At 47.4% G+C, this 19356-nt stretch overlaps 1 protein-coding gene across 2 annotated transcripts; it reads right to left on the bottom strand.

The window, feature by feature from the left end:
• Nucleotides 1-14806, bottom strand: CHRNA1 (cholinergic receptor nicotinic alpha 1 subunit). 2 transcript variants are annotated; one of them, XM_010299279.2, is made up of 10 exons: nucleotides 14608-14806; nucleotides 11687-12882; nucleotides 9640-9785; nucleotides 9454-9498; nucleotides 8917-9026; nucleotides 8495-8690; nucleotides 7626-7863; nucleotides 6309-6532; nucleotides 4781-5020; nucleotides 1-2855 (listed from the first exon to the last, which is right to left on the bottom strand). In XM_010299279.2, the coding sequence occupies exons 2-10, from the start codon at nucleotides 11724-11726 to the stop codon at nucleotides 2724-2726; spliced, it is 1371 nt and encodes a 456-aa protein (XP_010297581.1). In that variant the 5' UTR covers nucleotides 11727-12882; nucleotides 14608-14806; the 3' UTR covers nucleotides 1-2723. The 2 variants fall into 2 exon arrangements, with proteins under 2 accessions (XP_010297581.1, XP_075612720.1); XM_075756605.1 differs by lacking the exon at nucleotides 14608-14806 and having other exon boundaries at nucleotides 9454-9785; nucleotides 11687-13564.
• Between the last annotated feature and the right edge of the window lie 4550 nt (nucleotides 14807-19356).

Below are 19356 nucleotides of genomic sequence, written 5' to 3'. Positions count from 1 at the left end.
ATTAGCTTTGACAGTGCCTGAGATAGCATATTTACAACCTCCAAAGCTACTATTTTAGCAGGTGTACAGATGTGCTGATATGCTAAAAGAAATAGTCTGTATGTAGGTAAGGGTACTCTCTTTCAGTAGATGTAACAGGGGATGTTAGTGGTATGTAAAAAAAAACGTATCACAAAGGTGAGCTAGGAACAGAGAATAAAGAAGACTGGGACAGTCTGAGTAATCAAAGCAAAAAAAAAGAAAAAAAAAATAGAGATGAACTGTCTCCTGAAGTGTGCTTATCGATGTTTGGAGGCCCATCTGTTTGGAGGGTCAGAGTACAATGCTCGCATTCTGCAACCTAAGGAGGGAAGTTGCTAGCATTTATTTTTGCCTGGCGTCACATCTTTTGAGACATGGGTAGTTCATCAAGACTCAGAGTAATAGGAAGGGCAGATTTGCTCTGCCCGTATGACAGATCAAACTATCATAAATAAAAATTTTCAAGTAAATAATTTCAAAACTTTTTTGGAGGAAATGGAAGGAAAACACTGCAACGTGGTGGCTAGCTGTGTATGAAGAGAGCTGGAGGAGCGAGCAGGCAGGCAGGCACGCATGTGTGCACACATGCACCCAGGGGCACAAATAGGTGGAATTTGGAGGGCGAGACCCAGATCTGCCTTGAGGAACCTGGGGAAGCTGAACAAAGATACCATGGATGCATGCCATGAATCTCGTTACTTGATGTTTATTTTTAATGCTAAGATTCAACCACATGCTGCTCTAAGAGGATTGTTCTGTCAATTTGAGTGCCAATCACAGTCTCCCAAATTAAATCCCAGGCACCGTTATGCTACAGCTTAGCTCATGGTGAGCTGGGGAGCTGCGTGACTCTCTCCAAGGGCTGAGAACTTACACTGAAGATAAACAGAGCTGCAGCAAGCACTCCATCTGTCAGCAGAGCTTTCACCCAGCATACATCGTTTACAGGGTTAATGATCATCCAGGGAGGCAAAGATTACCATCGTCTAAACCGTAACAGCCCAGCAGAGTGTTCCAAGTGATCGATTGCCCCAGACAAACTGTTTGCTTTGCTTAGGACTGCAGCTCACCAAAACATTGTCCAGCAAACACCACGCAACGATGGAAGCATTGCACAAATGCCTGATTTTCTCTATAGAGCATTTCAAATGCCTGTCCTCTGCAGACACGACACGTTCCTGTAGAGCATTCACATAGTACAAATTATTTTATTGAACTCACAGCAAATTATTTACAGCTGTTAGCAAAGTAGTCCTATTGGCTTGGACAACCAGCTGGGAAAGATGAGTAGCTTGTATCAGTTGCCCCACCTCTCCTTATTTATTTTTGAGAAAAGTAGGCAGCACTGCTGGTATTTCCACCCTGTATTATTGAAACATACATGGGCTTGTTGCTTATGTTGAATATTTACTAAACCCCAAAGGTTTTTGGCCAAAAGCAGCACTACTTTGTTTTAGTCACTAGAGTGAGCTGCTGCTCAACATTTGACTAAAGTGTGGGTAATTATTTGTGCTGCTCAGAAGAAGAGGTGTGCTGTCATTTTGTCATACATAGGTAAAACTGAGATCCACACTGTCCCTAGGAATGATCTTTGTGATCCTGTGTCTGACTTTAATGCTCATGATCTGTTTCAGCAGGACAGGGGACAGTTTTCAGGGAACAGAGAGCATTGTGTTTAAGATGTCATACTGAGCACCCCCAAATTTGAAGTTGCCCCCACATTAGTCATCACTCAAAATGGGGAGTGGAAACCACCCTTCCCGGAGCAGAGTAGACTGAGTACAGGGGTTATCCTATGGATACCATCCTATCCTACGGATACAATCCTTTCCCCTCTGGCCTGAACTTTTCCCTTGGGATGCAACAGCAGAACATCTATATTGGCAACTGAAAATCCTGAGCAGTAATACATAATTGTGGGGCTTCTTATAACAAGTATTAGCAGGTAAAAATAAGAGGGCAGCAACTGCAACGCCATCACTGGCATGCCTGACAGTCACAGAGCAGAGCTCAGTGATAAAACAGAGCAAAAAATCCTCCCCTACAAGTCCTTTACCATGGGACTTGATAGCAAAAAATACCCATGGGACCCAACTGGCCAAGGCTGGATCCCTCCCACAGTAAGGAACAGCCTTTGGTGCATCAAGAGTTTCTACAGGTAGAGTCACGTACGCCAGTCAGTCATTTCAGATTTGTGCATAGAAATCAAGTGCTTAAGCAAGGAGTTTGAGATATTTCTGCCGGTTACATCTAGCGTTACAAGAGGAGTCATTTGTGACTCTGCCAATACAAAAACCACAGAGCAGATATTGAAACCAGCTTGAATGCTAAAGTTAGATACAGATTTACAGCTCAGCTAAAGCTTATTACATTGCTATTGATTTCACTGGAATTGTATCTGTGGGTTACAAAGTCATTCAGTCTTATTAATACATTAACATTTTTAACAAATGGTAAAATGGATCAAAACCTGGCTGACAGCCATTCAGTCTACCAGTAACGCAAGTGTTTCTTTTTGGCAATGAAATGCCACTGAGCAGCAGCTCAGCTGTGCTAAGCATGGAGCCTGACGTTGCATTATCCCTGCGCTTTCCCAGCAGGGACTGATTCCTGTCTGTGAAACTTTCAGAGGCTGGCCAGGTTTTGATGATTAAGATGCTTTCAGATGCTGACCAGGGTAGCAAATAGTTTCCAGTTGATGTTCACCCTTGCTGATTTAATTCAATAAGGCGGCCAGCAAATACAGCTAATGTTCCTATAATACAAACTAGCATAAATATGCCGAGGAGAAGATGATCAACCACCATCGCAACAAACTTCCATTCTTCTGCAGCCTGGGAGAGAAACAAAGGAGATGGTAAAATCTCTGCAGAGCCATGTTTGTTATGACCATTCTTGTAATTTACTGTCTTGAACAAGGGAAAGGCCCTTCCTTAACTTCCACTATTGTTGTGCAACAAATACTCATTTTCTTCTCAAAAGCCAGAAGCTACCTAGAAATGCAAATTTCAAGACCAAACTGTTTAGAAACCCTAGCAACTTGGTGAACAATTTCATTAGAGAAATGTTGAAAAAGCTTATTTTTTAGTCAAATGGTTGCTTTTGAAAGAGAGTTTAAAATGTTGAAACCAAAACATTTAGTTTGACCCAACTGACTTTTGTTTTTTCTATTGCTTTTTCATTCTCTTGGGATACCTAAGCAATTGTCATTAAATTATCTCTAGTTTCTGCTTTCCATGCCTAGTGTACACTCTAAGGTCTGGGAAAACCTTTTCTGTAGCTCCCTTAGTCTTTTTCCAGTTGTGGGACACTCTGCAACCGCGTTTTCACTGGATACTTTTGTGGGAACCCAGCACCGTAAGAGCGAGCTGAGCGTGAGGCGCTGAGCGCAGCAGGGCTCAGGATTTGCACCCTGTAACTCTCCCTTACGGAGCGACACGTACTGGCCTAAGACACGCTCTACTTTTGCCTCAGTTGCCCCACAAGTTCAAGAGGCAGTTGTAAATTATCCAGAGGACACTGATAATCAATACTGTTTTGAGTTGGTGCGTAAGTGCGAAAGTGAATGCAATGAAGTGGCAGCCTTCAGAAGCCACAGCCTTCAGTTTATTTAGGGAACTTGACTTCTGAAACCCTCTGGAAGTGATATCAGTGGTGACCAGATGACACAAGCAGCTGGGCTCCACTTCCGAAGCGAGCACTTGCCAGTAACCTGAAGACCCTCCTTGTAAGCCTAGGAGGAAGCGAAGCCCCGAGGCGCTGAAGGCACGCCAGCCCTGCTGAAGGTAATGCTTTATCTGCGGAGAGGCACAGGAGTCACGGGGAACATAAGACTAGAGCCAGAGCCATTCCACATGCTCCAGGAATTTGGTCACAGGAACAAACACCACGGTGTAAATCCTGCCCATGGGAAGGCAGCGCCTCCTTTTCAAGAGCGCGGCCAAATTATTGTCCCGGAGAACTCTCTCCCTGCCTTTGGGCTAGCCTGCAGCTCAACAGGAAAGGTCTATGATCGTTTAGAAAGGTGAAGTACCAGGACTGAATTACCTGTGCAAAACCTCACACAAAAAATGTGTGAGCATTGATAACTGACATAAAAGAGGGGGTTAATTGTGTTGAACGTGCTAGGAGGAGGCAGAGCTAGGTTTTCCTGGGGAACACTGCCATATGTGGCTCTACAGGCATTTATCCTTCCTTTGGCTTGCAATGTGGAAAAAGTCAGTAATCAGAGTAGCTCATGACGTGCCTCACTTGCAGGGACTACTAGCATTCAGGCATAAACCAAAACCTTATTGAAATTGGAATTATCATTTGTAAGTTACACTTAAGAGTTCTCAGATGAAACTACTAGCCTTTTGGAGTTCAGCTTGCTTCCTGGCTTTTCAAAAGTGCCAGGAGCTTGCTTGCCGCAGGGGAAGATGCTCGAGCAGGAGATGGGAAGAATGTGTTTTGGAACTTGTTTGCAGTTCTTGAAACTGCTTTGCTACTCACAGACACTCCATCTCTATGGCTTCACATACCGCATTTAGAAAACCTTAGCACTGACACTTTTTTCCCTTTTTTTTGGCCAAGATTCAATTGCCATCTGTGACAATTATCTGTTGCTCTTTGTTGACTGCATCAAGGGAAGAGAAGACTGTCCCCTGCTAAAGCCAAACCAGGGCTTGGAGTGTTTTTGTGAGGTGGGGATATTTTGCCAAAAAAATAAGATGCAGCAATTTGAAAGCAAGAAATGAATCATGCACAAAAAATGCCTTACATTACTGGCTTCTTGGTCCGATTTCATCGTTTCCGCAATGTATTTGATTCCCTCTATAGCATTTTTCACATCTGGATTTCTGGTAAGCGGGGAGTAGAAGTTGACAGGCACAGAACCTGGCTTGCCAGAAATTTCAGAAATATCAATATCTTCTGAAAAAATATTTTTGTCTTGTTTATCCCTGGACGGTCGTTTCATTGTAGAGAAAAACATGATGTTTGGGATTGTGTCAATAAAGATCTGAAAACAAAGAGGGAGAAGACGACAGTTGCTGGTCTGCGGGGCTGCGTTACAGATGCAGCTGTGCACTGAACAAAGACAAGCCTCTCCGGTCCCAAATCGCTTCCCGCGCTGGATCAGCTACAGATTCCCTCTCGGAGTATGTCACAGCCCGTGCCTCAGTCACACTGGGGCTTTTGTCAGCCTTACGTCCTGGGGCAGATGGAATCACCCGCAGGCCTGACACACGTTTTCTGGAAACCCTTTCCCCCTGCCATATAGCCCACATCTACACATGCAGGGGTGCGACATCCCGGAGCAGACCCTCAGCTGGCGGGAGCTGACAAAGCTCTATCGATCTCATCTAATTTGGAACATATTGCTTACAAATCTGGCTTGAAGAACAGACTACAAAGGATCTCTTTTGGCTACTTACATTTGACTTTGCTGTTACGAATGTTTGCTATACATATATATAGGGTTTACAATAATTTCCCTTGGAGTAACAGTGGCTTGCTGCCAGAGCAATTCTAAGCACATGCAGTGTTTGCCTGTTGAAATCTCCCTTCTGCAGGGACTGTTTGTGCTGCAGAGTGAATCTGATGTGAGCTGTAGCCTTAAAAATGTAATTAGAAATACACAGAACAATCTCCTATTCACATCATGATTTCATATGAACCCAGGCAGGCTTAAAGAAGGCAAGAATAACTGAATGGATCCTCTTTGGTACTGTCTCCCTGGCAAAGAAATGTAATGACAGACATCCAATTTTTTCTATACCTTGTGGTTACCATCTAGACTACTGCGCAAGGATCTCCTTGCTTCCCAAGGACTGCAGAGCCACCGTGTTTACTGGAAAAGTACAGAGAAAATCATAGCTTTTGTTAAACTGGGATGCTGAATGCAGGTATCCCTAACGGCCTTTGTGCTCTGCACTCTCACGAGCTGGCGAACTTGGCCACTGGCAGGCAGCAGTGCTTCGCAGTCAGATAGAGGATTAGAGCAGGAAATGTAATTTGAGTCCAGCTGGACATTTTCTTTTCCCCGTACCTTCAGCCGCCTGTGTTTTGCCTCATCTGTTCCCTGCAAGACTCTACCCCAGTGGACAATTTCGTTAGTTAAAAGAGCACTTTAGCAGTCTTGCTGACTTTATGCACAGCTAAGTAGTAAACACCGGCTCTTGTGCCTAGAGAGATTTAAGGTGATGCATTTACTTCCCCAATTCCTGTTGACTTTTATTAGAAAACCTGCCAATAAAATATGAAGTGCTCAGGAGAAACCAGGAAACATGCAAAGCCGTGGAGCTCACCTTCCTGACCCAGTGCGGCATGGTGTGAGTGCTTGGGGAGCGGTGGTGGGTGTTGATGACAATGACCGTGATGATGATCGAAGCGATGACAAACACCATTGTGAACAACATGTATTTGCCTATCAGAGGCACTGCACTGGAGGTGGAGGGAATCAGCTCCACGATGACCAGAAGGAACACAGTCAAAGACAGCAGGACGGAGATGCTGAGAGTCATTTTCTCACCTGCCATGCAAAAAAACCCAATCAAAACCAAAAGCCCCTTGCTGCTCCTATCATCCAGCACAGAGAGTATTTATTGGAGAAGACAGGATGCGGACGATGGTTATTCACACAAGTACACGTGTGTGCATCTGGAGGGCTGTCATCTCTCCCAGCATCCAAGGCAGTAACTAGGCTGGCCAAACCTGAGAGCTTAGCACAGCATCGGCTCCAGCATTACGGTGGGAATCACCAGGTATGACCAGGCTGACGTATGGGTGATGAATATGGAAAGCTTACTTGCCAGGAGCACTTCACGGGCTGTGCATTTTGAATGATGAAGTAAATGCACCTGATTAACGCTCGCTCCACAGCCTCCTGGGGGATCGCTTGCCTTACGCTCTGGCAGGCTCGTGCTGGGCTGAGCGGGCAGACAAAAGTCACATCCGACACCAGAGGTCAGCTGCTATTTGAGATCTTCCAGTATGTAGGATGTCAAAACTGAACCACAAAACATGATTCACACATCTTTTTTTCTATCCAGTTCAACTTTCTATAAAGTTTTCCACTGGAAAAAAAAAATTACATCAAGTATTTCATAGAAGGGGCTTAATGAAATTAAGCAGTATGAAAAGCTGACAAAAGGTAAAATGAACGAAGCAGAGGAAATAGTTGAAGGGAGCAAGAGCTGCTCAGCAGGGACAAAGGAGGCCAGAACAGGCCAGGATCGCTCTGTCACACGAGGTGACGTGCGTGAACAGAGAACAAGCTCTCTGCTCTAACACGACACAGAAGGGCCTTAGCCACCCTGTGTGCTCACTTACCGCGTGACGTACTAACGCACACCTACCTATGCCAAAACATAAAAATCAACTAGTTAAATCTTTGTTTTGCAGAAGTTAACTGGATTTCTGTGGGAAATCAGCCCAATTTATTTATATCAATAGTTTCAGCTCTCAGCACTTACCCTTTGTTTGCAGAATGTTTAGAGCCATTATTTTGGGCTGAAACACCCAATTTCAGTAAGTGCTGGCTGGTGATTTCAAATACTGGGAATTTTTCAGAAACTTGTTAGAAGAGCAATTTCTATGCTAGTAGAATGAATAAGTTTACATACCTGAATCTGTGGGTAGGTAAAAAACTAACCCAGTTAAAAAGGAGAAGAGCAGGCAGGGAATGATGACGTTCACGATGAAGTAGAGAGGCAGGCGCTGCATGAGGAAGTGGTAGGTGATGTCCAGGTAGGGGGTATCAGGGCAGCAAGCGTAGTAAACCCAGTGCTTCCAGCCACGGTAGTCCTTCATCACCCACTCCCCACTCTCCATGAAGTTACTCAGATCTGGACGATCACTCTCCTGACAGTAAAAACACCCAAAACAACTTCTTAATATTAGATGTTCTCAACAAAATCAAAACTTGGCAGTCGCTCAGGAACAGAATTCCTAATAACTCAGGCACTTCATGCACTTTTGCGAGCAAACCACTCTTGTCTATGTTATTTTGCCTTAGAATATCATCCTCTACACAGCATTCAACTAAATATTTTACAGAAACAGACAGGGATAGTCAACTAAAGAGAAAGATTGATTAAATATTTACAGATAGGAGACGTACCTGAGGGGACAGGGAAACAGTCCTTGGAAGTAGAAAGGCACAAGCAGAGAAAAAGCACCCGCCCCCCACCCCCCAAAAAAATGAGAAACCAAACCAAAGCAGAACAGGCAGCACCCTAAGGAGTGGTGTGAAGCTGGCAGAGGATAGACAGGTAGGAGACCGTTAGGGCACGGGAATTACGTGTATGCAGAATTTTAGAAGCCAAACTAGGAAATTTTGTGCTAGATCTACAATTAAGGCTTTTATATTTTACAGGTAGTGCCCGCTTGTTTTGCAGTCAAAACAAGGTTGTATTCCATTCTACACCCGAGATTTCCCTAAAAACATATCCAGGTCTTCACTGCTTTTCCCAATTACAAACTCCTTGCTTACCGGGTTAATAACAACCACTGTACCATCATACGTCCAAGTTCCCAACTTCATACTGCAGTTCTGCTGGTCAAATGGGAAGTGCGTGACTATAATTTCACAGTAACTTTTAAAAATAGCTGGTGGTGTCCAGGTGATCAGACCTGTGTGCTCCAGAAGGACTTTGGTGTATTTAACGATGGCAAAATCACCGTCTGCGCTGCAAAAGGAAGAAGGGCATTAACAACAATATGGGCACCATAACTGACATAGTCACAAAAGGATTTCTCTGGTTCCCCCCAGTGCCATCGCGCCTGCTCCTGCAGAAGCTTGCTCTGAGGCATGCCACCCACTGGCCAGGACGTGGTGGGACAGCAGCCCCACCATAGCGGTGCCAAGGGGCAGAGCTACACCACCCACCCCCCCAGGCAGCTGGCACCCCTTACTTGTTGTAAAGGACAAGGTCTGGCCGCCAGATATCATCTGAGGGGATGCGGATTTTTTTCACGCCGCCGTAGTCGTCTGGATTCCACTTGAGGTTGACATCTGTCCATTGCTATAGAGTGAGGATTTCAGCCACTGAGAGCCTCTTCCAGCACTCCTGGGGGTAGTTTTGGTACTTCCTAGAAACATGCACCTCCCTTGCTTTGGGACATGCAGGTAAGTATAAAAACATATGCTAGTGGGACCTCCAGCTAATTATTTTACATTAAATTTTGGTTTAAGGAGCTTATTAAAAAAAAAAAAAAAAGAAGATATAATATACCAGAAGTCTCCTGTTTGAAATACAATGCAAAATGCCTTGCTTAAGGCTGTTAGTGCCTAGCACATTTTGTTCTTGAGACCCCAGAAAGAAGAAATACTCTGCTAGCTGACCCACCTGCCCAAGTTGCCCCTGAAAGTATAACAGAGCAGTTCATTTCTGGCTGTGTCCAATGTGTTTATTTGAGTTGGATGAAATGGTTAGCAATATTTAGAGTTACCTGTTTCAGGCGTACGTTGGTTGTCACAATCTGATTTACTTCATCCTTAAAGAAAAGGAAGAAAAGAAGGCAGTAGCAGCAAACATCAGGATTAAAGGAGAAAAATTCTTTCCTTAGAAAAACGGCACCTTTTGGCACTGTCACATAAGCCAGCGGTTCAGCATATACCACGCGTTCATACCGTACCACGCTAATAAGCTGAATGAGCTGCAGCCCGACGGTGACGACGACGGCGTCCCGATGGTCCTCCACGGGGCGCACCACCTTGTTGTAGTCCCTGAACAGGTCCTCGACGAGGCGAGTCTCGTGTTCATAGCACAGGGCCAACCCGGCTGCAGAACAGCAGGAGGGGCATCAGTGGGATGGGACGGGGGAGAACTGCACCTCTGGTCTGAGGTGGGCACGAAGGAAACACTGTCACCAGCAAGCCGCTGGCGGTGGGTTAATGCAGAGTCCTCTGCGTGACTCCTCATTTCAGGCGTGCATTACGTGCGTGGCAAATACCGTCAGCGGGGGTAACTGCCTGTCTGATCTGGAGGTCAGCTTAGGAGTGATGCAACAGCCTCCAAACAGATGCACAAAACCAAACAGCCATGATTGTGGACACCAGACTGAGCATTAGGAATCTCCTCCAGGCTCTCCCAACCTGCAAGCGTGCTTACGTGTGATACTTGTGGACAGTTAAGTGCAGAGAATACCCATAACCAGGAATTTCTAATGTTGTCTTCTCCACCTTCAATTCCACAGACTTGCCTGTAGCAGTAACTTTACAGGACAGGGCCGAGCACAACAGCCACTGAGATGAAAGCACCATCCAGACTCGTCGCACCTGAAGCCTAAGCAGAGCAAGAGCTCCTCTCCACCACGGGAGCTGCTCAGGTTGTGCTCGTGGTGAGAGGGGAGGAAACCATTCACAGTGCGGTCTCGGTATTTCCCCCTCTCCAGGGCAGGTCTCACCCTGTCCCCGGAGAGCTCTGCCCACAGACTGCTCACCCGGGCTCGGCAGTGCTACGTGGAAGAGCCCTCGTAAGAGCAGCACCACAAGTCAAAATGGCAGGCAGCGCCTTTGTTTCAGCAGCGCCTGTGCGTGGCATTGAACTCCCAAGGGTGAGGGCTCGGATCCCCACGCCACGGAAAAGCGGGTGAGCCCCACTTCCAGGTAGCCTGCTGCAGAACGAGCAGGCGCGTCGCGTGCTCAGACTGTACCTGCTTCAGTGTTACAGGGAAGTAAAGCAAACGGAAGGGGGGCTTGGGGATGCTTTTGTAGGTACCCCCCCTCTGAAAGGCAGTGAGAGGGAACGGAACAGCTGAGCATTTTTGGCAGATCCCATCCTTGCCTTCCCTTCTCTCTGCTTGAATCCTGGGCCACTGAAGTCAACAAGAATTTTGCTGCTGACTCCAACCTAAGCCAGCATTTCCCCTCGTTTCCTAACTGTCTTTTCATCAGCTCCTTTTATATAGTTGAGCTGGGATGCCAAGGATTCTGTCTCGGCCTTGTCCTGCCATGAGATGATATTAAAATACTTGGATGGCGTTGAGCAGAGCCGCCTGCTGCAGACAGGCACTGCTTGCTTCCCCTGCCAGGGCGCTGGGCTGGGGCAGGCAGGAGTCATCTTTCAATTTTAAACTTACAATCATGGCATCACATCTAAGTCAAGCTCTTTGCTATGCTTTATTAATCCAATTAAAATCCTTCACATTGCTACCTTCTGGTGTGGCTTGGTAGGAATTTAGTATACTGCTTGAATTTGGTGAAAATTTTTTAGGATCGCAAAATTCTTATTCTTCTAAGGGACAGTTTAAAAAGAATTATCCTGGTACGACACATGCAGCTGCAAAAAAATTCTGCTTCCTTGTCAGTAGTCTCACAGCTTAATGAAATTACTTGTTATGAAATTGTACACGCCAAGCCATGCTGACTAGATCCTGTCACACAGTTTGAAATCCATGTAGCACTAGAGCAAAAGGGACCATGGCAAAAAAGATGACAAACAGAGAGGAAAACAATTAAACACAAACACTTCTCACTTCAGAACATCTGGTGGCCCAAATTAGAAATACCTGAGCGGTTCCCAATGCACTCCAAAGCTCTCATTTGAACGACCTGGTGCGTTCATAAAACCTTATCAGCAGGACCTGCTGTTCCCAGAACTGACGTACGCGCAAAGCCCTGGTCCTGCACCCTCAGAAAGGAGCCGACCCCCGTCCAAGGCAATGGCTGGAACACCTTTACCTGCGGAGAAGAGGAGGAGCACGCAACGGACCTGCATCATCCCGGCTCCCTCTTGCTGCAGTCATACAGAGCGGGGCACGCACAAAGCGCCTTTAAGCTCTCTTCAGAGGGGGGCTGCGCTGCCTCCCGCCAGGGTGCTGGCAAAATATAACCACGGCGGTATTGGCTTACAGCACCTGCTCTGGGGAGTGACAGCTGAGGGCCACCGCGCCGCCGGCTTGGGAATGGGAGCACAATGTGTTTCACCGGTCAAGTATCCTCTGCGGTTACAGGGGTTATTTTTTTACAGTGGCAATGCGATCTGTGACTTAAACAAATAAATAAGAATAAGAAGGGATTATCTGTAGAGTAACCGAATGCCTCAGTGAAATCTCAGAAACTTCCCGAGCTGGAGACAAAGCTGTGCGTCACCCTTTGTGACCAGCCCGACTCGCTGGATTTGGGATTTAGTCATTCATTTCTGCTGCACCCTCACCAGCGTACAGACTGCGCGCTGGGAGGAGGCCGCTCCTTTTGCTTCCCAGATGGATGAGAAGTCTTTGAAGCAGTGAACAAATATATGCGAGAGAGATCCATCTCCTTGAATCTACTGGGATTTTCAGAAGTTACTCGGTAGAGTCCCCCCTTGAAAGCTGTTTACTAACCTAAGGCACCTGAAGTAAGAGGGAAAACCCTCCCATAGATACCTATAGACTTACTGAACTGTGAAAGGCAAATGGTAGGAATATACGATTGGTTTCTGTAACAGGGCAGACCCAGTGGATTCCTGCAGGGCATGCTAGTGCTTGTTCATTATTGTCATAAATCACCTGGAAAAGGGGTGAAAAGTGACGTGTTTAGTCATAATACACAGTTATTCAGACTTGCAAAGAAAGTGACCAACTGTAAACACATATATATAAGAGAGATGGATATACATATAGAGATATATTTATGATGACCTCCTCTGAGCTCACCAATATCACTCAGGAACAGAATCTTGAGATAGACAGTTCTGTGGAGTGCTCAGCAGCGTGAGAAAAGCAAGTCCATCGATTCCTAGGAAAGGAGATGAAGCAAACAGGAAAGATGCCATTATAAATCCATGGGGTCTGGAGTGCTCTTTGCAGTTCTGGTCCTCAGGTCTCAAAAGGAGGCTTGGAAAAGGCCCAGGGGAAAGTGACAAGGACGTCCATGGTACAAACTGGTTTCCGTACCTGGAACGGATAGATAGCACGAACCTTCAGCCTGTACGAGAAGCCAGAGAGAAAGGGCTTTGGTAGGGTCTGTAAAATCCCAAATGGTCTGGAGAAGGTGGATTTGGTTCCACTCGCTGTCCCAGTGCAAAAAAGTAGAGGTCATGGAGGGGAACTTAGGGCTGGCAGGCTTCAACGAGACCCTCCTTCACACAGTATGGCCGCAGTGGAACTCAGTGCCACGAGAGTGTCTGGTTGCCAGAAGTTTGTGTGTATTCAGAAAAATTAGTTTGATAAATTAATTTCACGCTATTAAATAAATAAAAAGCCCCAAGAAATCTGTCACAGAAGTCCCAAGGTCACAAGAGGCTGGGGTAGCGTCCTGGGGAAGTATTGCCTAATGCTTAAGCTGGTCTCGCACTTTTCCGTAGGTACCTGCTGTTTGGAGACAGGACATTGGACTAGGTGACCTGCCGCAACCATTACACCCTGCTCCGAACTTCCTTTTCCAGAAAATATACCCCACAAAAATATCTCTTTGCTTTGCCTCTGGGTGACACCAGACATACCTTCTATTTCTTATGGATACCCTTTGCGCTGTCTGCCACTTGGTTTGATGTCCCATGCTGGATGCCTTTATTATTGGTTTGGGTTGTTGTTTTTTGGTTTTTTTTTCTTTTTAAATCACTCCCCCTCACCCACCCCCCTCCACTAACGCAGCATTCGGCCTCTGCACTTACATTTATCCTCCAGGAAAAACTCTCCATGTGCATAACTCTGGCCTTGCTCCTGGGCTGTGCACGGCCAGCAGCTCCCCTTGGCGCAGCTATCTTATTTCAAACAGGCGGCTGCTGCTTCCAACCTTCATCCCAGGCCGGGCAGCTGCCGTGCCCAGCGGAGATACAATTGCACAGCGGCATTGCGGGAATGCTGACGGTGCCCCTCCGGACCCTCTCGGGGTCTCTCAAAGCATTCCTGCCCACCCAAGGCAGGGATGGCAAGTTCACTCCGAAACAGATGGACGAGACCATTACCACGCTCCCTGGCAAATTATAGCTCTTGGGTAACATAAGTTTCTGTCCCCTCAAAAAAAATAGTTGTAGCTGCTTGGAATCGGCAGAATGCAGAACCTGTCGGAGCCCCGGAAAGCCTGCAGCCTCCACGTGGGTTATTGTCTTGCAGCTGGGCTGACCCGAGAGCAGCCCCCAACCCGAGAGCCGGCTCCACCTCGCTGGCTGCAAGTCCCAGCTCACGCTGGGAGAGGCGGGAGCAGGTATTTGGAGAAGGCCTTTGGGGAGCAACAGCCTGGCTGCGAGCAACACTCACTGGCAGAGATACAAGACTATTTCCCTCCCCAAAAATCAAGGCAACCCAAGCTCCTGCGGTTAAATACGGAGGGAGAAGTGAATGCTGCTTGTTGTTAACGGAGGAATGTAACCAGTCATGACCTGGGTGAAAAAGCAAAGGGAGGGGACGAGCTATACTGAGTGTCTGAATTTGATCCATCACTAAGAAGGGGTAATTTTTTTTTTTTTTTAAACCTTTGAGTTTTCAGAGGTATTTTTTTTTTGACAAATGTTTTATTCCCACACAGAAACCCCTTGTCACGTCCATCTCAACTCCAAGCTTTCTGGCTTGGTTTGTGAGCCCCCTCCTCGACCTCAGACAAGCCCACTTCCCACCATGCCAACCTGGCAGACCAGGTCTCAGTCATACGGATTGGAAAGAAGCAGAACTCGCCGCTACCTGGATTTAGGCCATCGCTCCTTTCATTGGTGTCCCAGGACCGAACGCTGCCAGGGATTCTGCCTGCTCCAGCCTGGAGGAAGTCAGCCGTGAGCACATACTACTCACTGCAGGTAAGTCTGTTCGGAAGGGTGAGATCATACAGTCACGTTACAAGTGAGCAGAACAACTAAAGCTTTTGCCAGAGTGAGGAATACAAGATTTTTACCGAAGTCTTCGTCACAGAATTGCATGCATAAACGCAATGCCCAACGAGAAAGAGCGGACGCTCCAACTGCTGCAGGGACTGCAGAGCCTGCACGGGAGGGAGCAGAAGTGACGTTAATAAAAAGACTAGGTAAAAGGTAAACATTACATCAGGGAAATTAAGGGCACAGAAGCTGAAAAATAACAGCAGTGGGTTTTTTAGCTTCCAAATGCAGTATATGCATTTTTTTTAATGCGTTTTGGTATCAGAAAAATGGCGTTGCTGGTGACAGTAGGTGATGGCGGCACCGCCTAAGAGAAGGCGGATGGTTAGACGAGTAACGTGTGGCTTTGCCGTGTGTTTGTTACCAGAGTGCCCCTGGGTCCAGGCAGCAGGGCAGGCGTTTCCCGCCGGAGCAGCCCTCTCGCCCGAGCCCGGCGGCCCAGCGCTGTGGCCAGCAGGTGGCAACAGCTGGCCACAGCTGGCCACAGCTGGCCAGGCGGCCGCCAGAGCTGCGGCGGAGCCTGCCCTGGCAACGAGCCCCAGCCGGGGCAAAACGGCGGAGCCGACAGGGTCGGGAAGAAAGGCATCCAAGGAATTCACGGCAGTCTTGAGCCGCTAATGGGCTGTCCTTCCCCTGTTTATTGCAGTGCCCGTAAGAACATGCTGGGCATTAATACACACATCAGTGACAGAGAGGATTTCTAGGATTTAATTCCACAAAGCGAGAAATTCAAAGTTGCAGTTTTCCATACCGAGGCACCCCCAGCCATCCTGCAAATATATTTTATCCCCACAGACATTGGTAGCAAATTTGTTTTCAGCATATCTTTTCTTTGTTTTCTATTACACAGGCCAAAGGAATTAAAAATACAAAAAAAAAACCCCACACAAAAGTGGTGATCTTAACTTCTGCAGTTACAGATCTCACATATTATAGGGCAGACATGGTGCACGTTTATCTAATCAGAAGGATGCTTCTGAAAAAAGCACTTGAGTCTGGAAAGACAGATAAGAGGGAGGAAAATGTCCACAGTCTAATAGAGAAACCACAACCACAAAATACACAGTTCTGCCAGCGGCACAAGCGTTACCCTCACGCAGGTGAGGGGGAACACTGCTCCCCTTCAAACAGGCATCAGCCCTCAGGCTCAGGCTGCTCAGACCCTCGGGACGACACTGGCAACGGAGACCCATGGACGCAGCATGGGGCAGGGGTGAGCGTGGAGACCAGCAGTAACTGAACACGCAGCCGGGCGAGCCGACAGGCACGAGCTGACCAGCCACAAAGCGCCCGAGGAATCGGTAAGAAGATCACAGCTTCACATTGCCTTTGTGTGACGGAAACTCCTGGAGCTGAATAAAGCAGTGGTAAATTCAACTCCAGCTATCAACCCTGACAAGGTTGCTTCTAGGGCTTCCATCGGAGGCCAGGGCTTATCTCTGGGGCCTGGGTGAGTCGTGCTGGAGAGCCAAACAAGACCACGAAAGAGGACCAGTCCATGAGATGTGAGGTTTGGTTTGCTCTGCCCTGCTCCTGCAGCACCTTGGCAGCACAGCAGCTTGCGTGAGCCGTGCCAGGGTGGCAAGGACAGCAAGGGAACGGCTTTGCCATCCATCCCCTCATGAAGACTTTCCTGCACAGCAGGACTCCACAGATACCCTGCTTCTGTGGTCAGGAAAATCTCAGTCATACTTGGATGTAGTTAGGCAACACCTGTATTTATTAAAAACTCTGCCCTTTCCCAGCAGCACAAGTCGCCAGCTGGAAAAGGCACTCAGCCTGGTACAGACCACCACTACCCCCTGCTCTGAACTTCGTCTGCAACCACCAGGCGTGAGTTTTCTCTCTGCAGATGCAGAAAAACTCCCCAAAGTACACAAGTCTGGCAGCTGATAAGAAAACCAGGCAGAGAGGGTGGCCTGGGTGTCAAAGCTGGGATCCAGGCGGGCAGTGCCAGCTCTGCCACGTCCTGGCAGTGCAGACATCCAAGGCCATGTTTAAACAAGCGATGGGCACCCGATTGCTCTCCTGGAAGTGGCTGCCTCTGAAGGTGGCATTAAGTCATCATATTATATTTCAGGTACATATCCTCATGCTGATTCGCTTTTGAAAGTATATAGTTGAGTTACTACTGGTGCAGAAAGTAGAGCCTGGCATTGTCTGACTTCTGGAAACGCATGTATGCCACATCATATATCATATCCCTACCTCATTTCATACAGTGGCTTTCACGAGTGGGACCACAGACAGCATTTAACCTGACATATATCTCTGGATGCTCACAGGTACATGTTTAAATATGCATACCTGGTTTTAAATGCAGATGATTCTCTATTGGAGTAACTGCAGTGCAGACCGTTCAAGTTTCACTTTACATAAAAGCAAGCCACTTGTTCAGCTCCTACGAGGTCTGACACATTTTGGCCAGTATTTTGTAGTTCAGAGTTTTCCTGAAGACATTTTGAGGGGAACTCCGCCACGCGGCCAGTGGAAAGAAGAACTGGCAATGTGGGAAGTGTGTTTTAATGCTTAAAAGCTGCAGCACTGGTTTGCTGTTTCTCTTATCCAGTTCATAGGAAAAGAAAAAAGATAAAAATCACATTTTAGCCCATAACTGAGACAGGCTCTTCTCTGATTGCTGGCCCATAAGGATGTAATTGACTACAACCCTTTTACAATGTCATCACTCCCAAATACAAAAGCAATTAACTCCTGGAACATGGAGCACCCCACGGCACATTCCCCACATAGCCCCGGCTACGGGATAAGAGCACAAGCATCCATCTGGATGTCATCTGCGAGCGCCCGCGTCGCAGTGAGAGGTGGGTGTGCTAACCCATCCCACATCACACCTGCGGTAAGTGCAACCGGGATAAACTTTTGCGACCCTGAGAACGCCTCTGTAACCCCGCGAGAGCCCCGGGATATCTAGCAGATCTCTCATTGCTAGTATTAGCTGGATAAACACATAGAAACAGGTTTATTTTATTTTTAATTCTGCAACCAGGCTGAGTTGGACGAGCGCTCTCTCCCTTCGCGTGCAGCACTTCCCCTCCCTAAGCCCTCGCTGATCCCAGAAAACACCTAACGGAGATGTCTGCAAAGCATCCCTCTCACCTCGAGCTGCGGCGGTTGCCTTTAAAAAGTCAACATTTACCTCACTGTGCTGCTATCTGAGCCATCGCAGCGTTTTAAAGCAGGAACCGCCATCCTCTACCCGTGCTGCCCATTAGCTCCCAGGGACGGATTTCTGCTCCCGCACATGACACACTGGGGTTTGTTGACGTGTGCTCTACCCGGGACTGACCTCATGCCAAAATACACGCTTTTATTGCTGATGTTGGGATCTTTGCCAGCACATGCACAGCATTTTGTTGGTAATTAATGGAAAATACTGAATTCTGTGGTTCCTGGTGCGTAGCTCTCACCCATCACACGAAGTTTATTTTGCCTCCTTAGCAGGCTGCAAGATCTTTGCCACGTTTGTCTTTTGTGTCGGACAACAGGGAGCTGACGAGCTTGTGTTTGTAACTGATAAAACAGAAAAACAAAAACACACCCCCAACTCAAGAAACCCTTTCAAAGCGATAACTGAAGTATTAAAAAAAGCCACTTTTGGAGCGTGTTTTGCAGCATGTGGTGGCTCTAGGTTCCCGCAGGAGGGGTGGGGGCTTGCAGCAGCGAGTACGTTTGGGTGGGAGTGGAGGGCAGGCAGAAGCCGGGAGGTGGCTCCCACTCCTCTGACAGCCTACGCTAACTTGGTACTCGGGATTGCACATGAAGCCGAATTCCAGATCTCCCTGCTCGCCAGTATTTGGGATTTGGCAGGAGTTCAAAACACCACACTCGACAGCTGGGGGAATGAATATCTCGGTAACCGCACGACAGAGCAAGGGGAGCAACGTCAGGGCCACAGGAACAGTGCAGGAGCAAAAGCGGGACAAGAAACGGCCGCAGAAGAGAAGCTGGCATTGAAGCCAAGAGTTCCAGCTTAACAAAGTCTATTTTTTCAGATTAGCCTAATTGTGAAATTCATCCTCCTAGCAGACAAAGGCCACATTCACACCTACTTGTCACGCAGCCCTTGAGTTTGCATTTTGTTTTCAAGCAGTCCGTGTTCACATATAAACGCGTAGGGCACGCTGAAGTGTGGCACAGCGAGTGGCTTCTGTGTCCAGATGAGCTGTGTCTTTCTGTGCCGCGTCCAGCCAATCCATACTGCCTTCACCCAGAAACAGGGGTAAGCTCCACATAACCACTTTTCTTGGCTGGTTTTCCTGGCTGCTTTTGGCAATTAGTTCTGAAAGCTTTGTGATATTTTTCCTCTCTTCTCTTTCTGTGCACCCTGCACTCACGGGTGATGCGCTGGGAGGGGTGTTGGAAGGGATGCTGCGTGACGGCTGGCTCTCCAGGAGGGTTACGCAAGCAGCGAGAGCCTCGTTTCTCTGACTGCCGCCAGCGTACTCACATGCCAGTGTAATCAGGAAAAAAGAAAAAATACCCAAACCACCAAAGAAACAAACCACCCCCCCCCCCCCCAAAACCAAACCACACGTGA

This window comes from Balearica regulorum, chromosome 6 (genome assembly GCF_011004875.1).
Source record: "Balearica regulorum gibbericeps isolate bBalReg1 chromosome 6, bBalReg1.pri, whole genome shotgun sequence".
NCBI classification, from domain to species: Eukaryota; Metazoa; Chordata; class Aves; order Gruiformes; family Gruidae; genus Balearica; species Balearica regulorum.
Note: the sequence above shows the minus strand (reverse complement) of the source record. Positions and strands in the feature narration are given on the sequence as shown.

Bases quoted from the DNA above. Each gene is read 5' to 3' on its own strand.
- CHRNA1 (XM_075756605.1), bottom strand. From the start codon at position 11,726: ATGATGCAGGTCCGTTGCGTGCTCCTCCTCTTCTCCGCAG. The intron at 7,864-8,494 runs GTAAGCAAGGAG...TTTTACTGTCAG, and splicing joins CAGTGGTTGTTATTAACCCG to GAGAGTGATCGTCCAGATCT. The intron at 2,856-4,780 runs GTAAGGCATTTT...TTTCTCTCCCAG, and splicing joins CGGACCAAGAAGCCAGTAAT to GCTGCAGAAGAATGGAAGTT.